Source organism: Octopus bimaculoides, chromosome 4 (genome assembly GCF_001194135.2).
Source record: "Octopus bimaculoides isolate UCB-OBI-ISO-001 chromosome 4, ASM119413v2, whole genome shotgun sequence".
Lineage (NCBI taxonomy): Eukaryota > Metazoa > Mollusca > Cephalopoda > Octopoda > Octopodidae > Octopus > Octopus bimaculoides.
This window is the reverse complement of record NC_068984.1, coordinates 126,744,175-126,754,400: the sequence shown is the minus strand read 5'-3', so window position 1 is coordinate 126,754,400 and position 10,226 is coordinate 126,744,175. Positions and strand designations below refer to the sequence as shown.

Below are 10,226 nucleotides of genomic sequence, written 5' to 3'. Positions count from 1 at the left end.
ACATCCATGTGTATGTGTGTTTGAATTTAAGAACGTTTATAGATATTTACATTCGCACATACACATGTATACATATACACATGGATGTTTGGTTAATTGCATTTACAATCATTCATTCCTTCTTCGTTAAAAAAAAAAAAAAAAAAAAAGTTGTCAGTTATTCACACCATACAAAGAATAGTGGAGCCTGGTGTGCTACCACATAAGTTGTTTGTACTGTGTGACTTAACTGTCAGCTTCTGTCCCGTTGCCTACTGTAAATGTTGCAATTTCTCTTTCCTCCTAGATTAATGCCAAACTAACATTATTTCACGTCTTTTATCATTCCTACTCACTCTTCCTCCTTGTTGCTACAGCTAGTCTAGTGGTGTGAACAACCTGATGGTAGTGTTGTCAGACAGTTGGATCACTTCAAATGATAAATGCAATGTTCACTCATACTTCATAGTGAGCAGCATCATGATACTATAGAAAAGCAGTATTTATGGTCAATATATGACATTGAGGTGTGATTATGTTTAACTATAAACATAGTGAGGGATCATACTAGAGTGTGACAGTATTTATAGTTAGTATAATATGATGGGCGATGTTAATGGCCATTATGGTATAGCGAACAACAATGTTTGCAGTCAGTATGGCACAATCTAAATGATCAGAATATGTCTAAAATATTCAATGCCTTTGAAAAACGCTAGATTTGTTGTGGGGAGTGCAGCATTGAGCATCTGTTGTTACTGTCTCATTTAATGTCAGTAGCAAACACCACTGATTAGTAGCAGTTGTGAACCCAGAAGCATAGCAGCGATTGGGTTAGCGGGGGAGTCAAGAGGGAGAAATTACTTGCCAGGTGCAGGCAGGAAAGGCACAAAATTCCATCTAGCATACATTCCCTGTAAATTAAGATGGGCATACCAAAAGTGTCTATGTGTACCCCAGTGCTGAGAGTCTTTGGTGTGACACTGGGCAGACATTATCATTAAGTGCCTGTGGTCCCAGCTACATTTAATGTCAGGTATAAATGCTGCTATTTAATATCAGTGGTGCAGACCACTATGTAGTGTCTGTGTTAAACACTAACTTTGAATATCAGTGGTGAACACCAGCGTCAGATGTCAGTGGTGAACAAACACAACTATTTAATTAGTTTGTGATGTACACCATTTAGTGTTTGTGATGAATTCTGCTCACCATTTCGTTAAAATCAGTCTGACACTGACTTCTGCGATAGAGGTAGTCTATGGTTATTGCCATTCATGCTTGATGGAATTGGTTACATTTGAAGGAAACTCAAACCTGGTCATTCTTTCCTTTGTTTAGTTGATGAAACAACTGACTGCTTCCCATCCCACCATGACCAACTAATCGTCTGAACTACCTGTGGAATTTGTTCAAATACACCACACTTCCTGCCTTTACTAAACCATTTCTGAAGGAGTTCTTCTCAGCAAGTCACGCCTTCAGCCATAGTACTAACCTTGCTCTCGTCTAACTATTACTACTATATCTAGCTGCATGGTCAGTAACATCTGATTGATATTAATTTGGTCTGGATACTGGTCAAGAGTGACCACATGCCATTATTTCAACTTAAAGCAATACCATCTTATTTAATTTTGTAATATGTATTTTAATCAATTTGTTCGTATTTTGTTGTTGTTATTGTTGTTGCTGGACTATATACCGGACTATGTACTGTTGAGCAGGGCTAAAAGAAATCAGCTTTTAACAATCTGATGCTTTAAGCAGCAGTGTTTAAATACAGTACTGTAAAGGAACACTATTCAACTATAGGAGGTTGATTTCCAGCAAGCTGAATCTATGACAAATTTTTCAATTCACAGCTAAAGCTATTCGATTGTTCTTACTCCCAATTAATGTTCTTGGGAAGGGGCATGGATACTGCAACATCCCTGTTTGCTAAAATATTAATTAGATAAAATACCATCTTGTACTTCACTTTATATATGGAGGCTGTTTAGTGTGATTGATGAGTAGATAAGTGCTTAACATATTTATATACGCACAGCTCCATATACATGGTCAGGTATATAGTCCAGAATATTCTTTTTTTGCCAAATTGTATTAAATGTTTTGATATGTAATCAGTTGTTACCATTTGATTTTATTGATGTCAGTCTCATGTTTACTAATCTCTCACAAGCAACTAAGGCAACTTATAGTTAATTACACTCTCTAGCTATAGATAGTTAAATGACTGTTACATGTTGGTAGTGGTGGTGGACAATATACACAGATATAGAGCAGAATACATGTATACATACATATATGCACACAAATGAGTTTATGTCCCAAGATAAACATGCACATACACACTTAGTAATAGTGGAGGCACATGGCTTAGTGGTTAGGGTGTTGGACTCATTGTACGATTGTGGTTTCAATTCCTGAACTGAGCAATGCATTCTGCAGCAAAGCACTTCATTTCATGTTGCTTCAGTTTACTTAGCTGGCAAAAATGAATGCTCTTGCAACGGGCTGGTGTTCTATCCATGGGGGTAATATAATTACCACAGAAACTGAGAAACTGGCCTTATAAGTCTCTGTGACTCTTGAAGGAGCTTTATTTTATGTCCTCTTTTTTCTTATATACACATAGTAATGGTAGAACTGTTGTATAGTTACACACATTTACATTCCAGACTCATAGTAAATGAATCTTATGTTGACTTTGATAATATTTATGATGTTTGAAATAGTTATTCATTGCATTATAATATCAGTGGCTGAGCATTCCACAAACTCCTATACGCATGGCTCAGTGGTTAGAATGTTGGGCTCACAATCACGAGGTAGTGTGTTTGATTCCCAGGCCAGGCTGTGTGTTGTGATCTTGAGCAAGACACTTTATTTTATGTTGCTCCAGTTCACTCAACTGTAGAAATGAGTTGTGACATCACTGATGCCAAGCTGTATTGGCCTTTGACTTTCCCTTGGATAACATCAGTGGTGTAGAGAGCGAGGGCTAGTATGCATAGGCAACTGCTGGTCTTCCATAGACAGTGTTGCCTGGACTGGTGACTTGGAGGGGAACTTTCTAGGTGCAATCCTACAGCCATTCATGACCGAAGGGAGTTTTTACCCTTTATCCATCCTCAGATAAAATCTATGTAACTCAGTGTGGCAAGGCTGGCCTTTTGGATTACAATTACAATTCATCCAACAGGCTTCCACATAGTTTCTGTTGACCCATCTTCACTCTCAGACTGACCTACAGTAGGATTGAACTCAAGACTTCATGATTGTGAAGCAAATTTCTTAACCATTTGACCATACCTGTGTCATACACAGAGTAAATGTGTGTATATATATCTCCACGTAGTGTAATAATGCATACATTATATACACAGATAGCAAGTTTCATCCCTAATACTTTGTGTGGCTATCTTTCTCCCCCCCCCCCTCTTATCTATTTGTTTAATTCTGTCAACTTCTCTCTCACCCTTTTTTTAAAAATTAAATTTCTCTTCACCATCCACACTACCATCATCAGCACCTTCGCAAAACATCAATCAAACTATGCTTTGTGTATCAACTCTTGTCTATTAACCAATATTTCGATTAGAGATCATATAAATTCTGTCACTCAAGACACAACTAGATCAGTGACCACTGTATAGTATGTATTAGTTGTGATATAGCAGAATTGCTGTTGTTACCACCACTACTACCACTAATCAGGCCTTATTTCTTACATAGTGATAAATATTTGTTTTGGAACAACTCTGCTACTTTCATTGTTAGATAATTGCTTTAATGTCAGCTTCTTACATCTCTGTTTTGTCTCTCTTTAATGAACAGCTATTAGAATTACTGCTTTCACAACTCCCTACTTCTGCCATTAGCACCATCTAGAATTGATCCTAATCGCCAGGCACACTAGTTAACACTTGTGTATATATGTGTTAGAATGTTTGTACTGTATTCATGATAGTTCTTGTGGTAAACCTGTTGTTCTAGATTTCTACAGACTGTTTATTGAACTCACTTAAGTATTTTATTTTCACTTTCTGCTATCCCATTTTGTCTCTGACTGAGTGATATGGTTGGGAAACAGGCTTAATATGATAATAATAGACTGCTAAACATTTTGAGGTTTGTGACAAAGCTCTGATAAACTGTTTTCTCTCAAAGATAAAAGGATCCCTATGTTTTCTTATAATAAATATAAACCAAAGCCCAGTGAAACTACAAAGATCCTTTATGCATTTGCTTAGCATCCTAGAAACAGCAGGAAAATTTCATTCATATCATCTTCAAGGAGAAAAGGTATATTGGATTATGTTATCTTCGATAAAATGTGTTTGAAACATGATGGAGTGATCATACTGGTTTGCAGAGAAAAACAACAGTCAGTTGTCATCTCCTTATGGCATGCAGACTTACCAAAATATGTGAATTTCACCATATGTTTTCTCACATCTAGAGCTATAAATATCTGGGACCTGCTGTGGTTAGGTCAGGGTTACAGGGTTTAGTTTTTAGCTGTTAGAAAATCTAGAGCTATATAAGTAACATAGAATAAACTCGACTCTGTTGGTCACGAATGACCGTGTGTGCACCTAAGAGGTTCTCCTCTGGGGTACAAGTCTAGGTGGAAAGCCGCCTCACCGGCAGACGCACAACCTAGGATTGTTTTTATGGAAGACCAGGAGTCACCCATACCACCCTCCCATCTCCATGCCACCGATGTTATCCAAGGCAAAGGCCGATACAGCTTGGTACCAGTGATGTTGCAACTCGTTTCTACAGCTGAGTGAAAATGGAGCAATGTGAAATAAAGTGTCTTGCTCAAGAACACAACACGCAGCCTGATCTGGGAATCATACTCACGACCTCACGATCGTTAGCTCAATGCTCTAACCACTGAGCCATGTGCCTTCAATTTGTAACATAGAGTATACCCTGATAATTCTTTTTGAGTAGTCTGTTAGCTGTAGCACTTAAGTATAGAAAGGACCAGTTTTGAAATTCTGTCCTGGAGTGTAGGTGATATTTTGTGAAGTTTTACAACAGTTTTTAAGATAATATCCTGGTTTTCTGGCTAATATTTTTGTAGTGACTGTAAGGAGATTGGCTGTTATGAGATGACATTTTCTCCACCATATTTCTGCTCTACTGCATTGTAACTGTGTCTTATTTTCTTTCTCTTTAACAGACAGTCAAAAGCAGCAGCGGCGGCGGCAGCTGCTGCTGTTGCTGCTGCCAACCAGCACCAACAAGCAGCAGTGGTGGCCCAACAGGCTGCTCAGCAGCAGCAGCAACAACAACAACAACAGCAGCAACAACAACAACAGCAGCAGCAGCAACAGCAGCAACAACAGCAACAGCAACAACAACCACTACCACCACCATCTCAGCAGCAGCAGCAGCAGCAGCAGCAGCAACAACAGCAGCAGCAGCAGCAACCACCACCACCACCACTGCCGCAGCCACAGCAGCCGCAGCAGCAGACACAACCAGCACAGATTCAACCTGCCCATCTAGTAGTGGGTAGTAGTTCAAATACAACTATCACCTCACCGCAGATAGGGGCCGAGGAATATTCTAATGAACTTCAGATAGTTGATGAGAATGGTCAGCCTGTTGATTGGCAAGACCCTAACGAACCTCGTTACTGTATATGTAATAATGTTTCCTATGGAGATATGGTTGGCTGTGATAACGATGATGTGAGTTCCTTGTTTACTTTTATTGCTTCTCACCCTTTCCCTTTCATCCTTACTCTTTTTTCCCCTTCCATTTACAGGAATTATAACAACCAAAGGCAGCTATGGCCACCTGTCTAAAATTACTTGATATCCAGCTGGTGCTATACTGTTGTTTTAATTAGGCTTGTACAGTTTTCTCCTCCAATTCTTTGTTGATGTTATAAAATAGCTATTACTGTTTCAAATATAACTGACCCCTTATCATGTAGACACATCACTCCCAGATTAATGATCAGTCGGTCTGAAATAGTTACCACAACAATAATGCAATGAGTATTAAATGGTGAATCAAGAGGCCTTAAGTGGTAGTCAGTCAGTAATATGTTAATCTAAAGAGAATTTGATATTGTTTAGCTCCAGATAGCTCCCTCAGTAAGCAGACTTGTGATCAAAAGAGTTCCAACCATAGCCATCTTGCCTTTTATGTATAGGAATCAGGTGCACGTTATCCAACATGTCATTTTTAAAGATGGTTGGATGTAACTTGAGAGTTTTAGTTGCTAAGTTGGCAGTGTTGATCTAGAGAGAGAGATGACTTATAAGCTGTGGTGTGTGAACACTTTATTAATCAAGAGAGATATTAAGAAAGTTTAAGGGGAAGTTACCTTGCCAGAAGTATGCCATTTGTTGTCACACCGCATCACTTCATATATTTGTCACCTATTTCTTTCTCTCATATAATATACGTACAGGGTCTTGCAGATAAATTGAGACCAATTTTCAGCAGTTGACATAGTGGATTTAACGTTTCATTTTTGGACAAATCTTTGCTTGAAAATCTAATCATCTAATCCTCCTCTTAATTTTTGAGGTAAATAACAAACTGATTCGACAACAGAACGTCATGGAACAACAGAATTGTTCCGCCATTGTTGTTTTGGCATGCACTGGGCACACTGCCAATAAAATTGTTAAGTTGACGAAACTTCCAAAAGCAACAGCTTATAATGTGTATAGACAATTTAAAGAAGAGGGAAAGATTGATACAAAAGAACACAAGACTCAAGGTGATTCCAAGTACAATCCAAAGTTTCTCACTGGCCTACATATAGACAACTGAAACTACTTTTGTCCATATCCTGACACCCTCATAATGACCACCACCACAACTGATAATTCTACCTCTCAGAGGATATCCCCCCAGCACTACAAACGACTAAGTCTCTGTCCATATCTTCACAATACCACCACCCATTCAACTATGAAGGACTATCTCTTGTCTATTTGTATCCTTACACCACCATAACTACCCATGTCTGTCAACCATCATCATCTCACTACCTTCACTGACCATATCCTTATTTTTCTCTCTTTTCAGTGTCCAATGGAGTGGTTCCATTATGGTTGTGTAGGACTTACTCAAGCTCCGAAAGGTAAATGGTTCTGTCAACAATGTACACTGGCAATGAAGCGCAGAGGCAGGAGGTGACTGGAATACTTACAGTGTAACTACATGTCCACTTCTCAACTCCTCGATTCTGCTTTGTTGGTCTACAAAGAGCAACGAGATGAAGAAGGCCAAAGAACCGCAGGAGATAGCCAGCTGCAGTGCAGCAGGGGAAGCTATCGTGAAAACTGAAGCAAAGAAGTGAGACTGACCCAGACTGTGAACAGAGCACAGGGTGCATACAACGATGTTTTTTGTTTTAAAAACTTCTAGCTACCAGCCTCTAACTATCTCAACTTTTCCTAATCTATTTCTCTTTCTCATTAATTAAAGACCTGTCCTAGTCTGTGACAGATCTTTTGTTACTCTAGTGTGGTTGGAACCTTTAGAAGTAACCCTTTTCATCTCTTGCAAACCCTGCAATAAGGCTTGTACCTCACAAACACTGCTCTGTCCAAGACAGCCCTATCTTTTTTGCTAACCGTCCACTAGGGTTACACAAGAGACTTTCCATGCTGCTTGCATACGGTTCAAGAACGTATAGTGAACTTTTGGCTCTTATTCTCAGGGGTCAGCTTCATTCATTACCTCCTACTTGTTGGTCTCTTCACACCTAGACATGACCCCCACCCTTAAACCATTTTGTAATTCTATAACAAATGCTGCAGTTGAGGCCATTATGTTGTGTAAGCAGTGCATATTATATATGTAATTATGCCACAGCATGCTATTGTCTAGGTTGGCTTTACAGTTTATTGTGTGTGTATGTGTGTGGTGTGTATGTATGTCTGAAGATTTCTGGTTCAGTTTGAACATTACTCATTTCTTCTAGATAGCTTTTTTGAAGAGTAATAAACCCCACCCACCCACTTTTCTGTCTATCTTTACTATCCAGCAGCCACCATACCTGTTTTTAACTTGATAATGATTATCTATTCACACAACTGTTTTCATGGTCTTAGTGTGTCAGCTTTTTTGACTTCGACCAGTGGTGGTACGTTTATATTTTCTAACACACTGGGTTGTGTCCCTTGTTTATCAGGGGAGGACAAAAAAAAACAAACAAAAAAAACCTTCCCAGGCTTCAAACACAGCAGTACTTCCTTCCATTGCATGTATGTAATGTGTTGGAGCCAGTAAAACTTTATCTGGCTTGCATTAGTGTGAGATTTGGCATATATCCAATGGTCAAGGATTCCTTGGTCACTCTGATGAAACACTACTCACACTTTTTACTCAGGTTCTCTCTTTTGTTGTTGCTTTTATGTAATTTTTGATAAAAAAAAAACATTTTTTTGTTGATTTTATATTGTGTAAACAATGTTAAACTACATAGTTTTATATTGTTTAAAATTAAATGACAATTGGAAGGTTTACTGGTTCTGGCCAGCTTGAATAGTTGTGCAATGTCTACTGTAGCAATACATATCCAGTTGTGTTGCTAATTGAGGGTCATTGCTGGCTTGGATGTCTCTGCTCTACCCTCTGGCATGTATTGCTGTCAGTGAAGCTTTATAGTCAACATTTCGTCGATACATAGTTATTTTGGTCCATTTTTTTTAGCATGTCACACTTCAACACAGAATTTACTATTGAAAGTTATTTGTGACAATGTATTAGTTTTAGTAACCAGCAGAAGAGGGAAGCCCTAACCTCATGATTACTGCTGATTATTATTAATCTTTGTAAATCATCCCACACTATGTGATGACTACTACTACTATTACTATTGATAATTGTCACACTCCTAGTAATACCACCATCACTCTTGTTTCAGTTGAGCTCTAGCTATGTCTGAAATATCTCACTGCTAACATTGTTGATCTCACTCAGTTGAGTGATCAATATTTATAAGGATTTCACCAACACTATATCTAGCCATTCTTCACTCCCTCTCTAAATACATTGTGTCTGTGTGTAATAACAATGTGTGTGCGTGTGTAGAGAGAGTGACAGAGCGAGAGAGAGAGAGAGATTGCAGATTATGTTCTGTATGAGTGTTGTGAACTGCTGCTACTAGGCAGCCTCAGCACTACCAAGAAGAACTCTGTATGTAGGTCGGCTATGAAACAAGGTGAAGGGGTAAGCTGTTATATGCTGGCTGTGCTTCCCTTTAGTGCTGGCTTCATTGCAGCTGCCCTTGTACTGAAGCTACCATTCCTCACTGATAAGATCAAAATTGTATTAAATTATTCAGTAAGGAACATTTTCCTTGTTTTTTGTTTCTTTTTTTAACTATATTACACAAAGTGATTTCATCATCATACAGCTATGTGTGTATATATAAATATATATATATGTGGAAATATAAAATGCATTTTCCCTTTTATATTGTAATGAATTAATTACAAAAATTATGTACATTGATGTATTTTTGTAATTATGAGCTTTGGCTGTAATAATATACTTTGGAATCAACTGTGATATAGAAGGAAAAACATATTTCTTCATAATATTTTTTCCATATATCTTGACTTGCCTGGAATACTAACATTATGTCATATATATATATATATATATATATATATATATATATATATATATATATATATATATATATCGCTGTGAAATTAATACCACCATGTGACCTGTGCTGACCAGCAGCAGCAGCTCAATACCCAGAGCCATCTTTGTCCCCTCTTAATTCAGTTCTACATGCCTGAAGAGTTAGGATCATTTGATGAGCCTACAAAGCATGAAACCAAATCAAACTGTTATTAAACAATATATATATATATATTGAGGGCCAATCACTGCTCGCATATGATTATATACACACACACACATTTTGGTCGTTTTTATGTCCATTTTCTTATGCTAGCATGTATTTGATGAGTGCATATTGTTGAAGCATTGTTTTATAGCTTGACCTTACTAATTTTTCAATTGAGGAATTTTCTCATTGTACTTGACGTTGAAAATGTAGATTTACAGGACAACTTATTGATAGAGGAATAATAATGAACACCAATGGAAGCTTGCAATGACAGGATGTAAACATGCTGACAGACACACAAAAGCCTGCATACATGAAATGAAGTTTGAACAGTTTTTATCCACTAAATACATGTATATATATGTACATATATGTATATATATATATATAT

General features: G+C 37.8%; 1 protein-coding gene across 3 annotated transcripts in view; it reads left to right on the top strand.

Annotated features, from left to right (window-relative positions):
• LOC106871167 (inhibitor of growth protein 3) overlaps positions 1-9,325 on the top strand; it is a 37,702-nt gene extending 28,377 nt beyond the window's left edge. For all 3 annotated transcript variants that reach the window (XM_052967469.1, XM_052967467.1, XM_052967468.1), the window contains 2 exons: positions 5,180-5,693; positions 7,051-9,325. In XM_052967469.1, the coding sequence (XP_052823429.1) occupies positions 5,180-5,693; positions 7,051-7,161 (625 nt within the window). In that variant the 3' untranslated portion in view covers positions 7,162-9,325. The remainder of the gene's footprint in view (positions 1-5,179; positions 5,694-7,050) is intronic.
• The last annotated feature ends 901 nt before the right edge of the window (positions 9,326-10,226 follow it).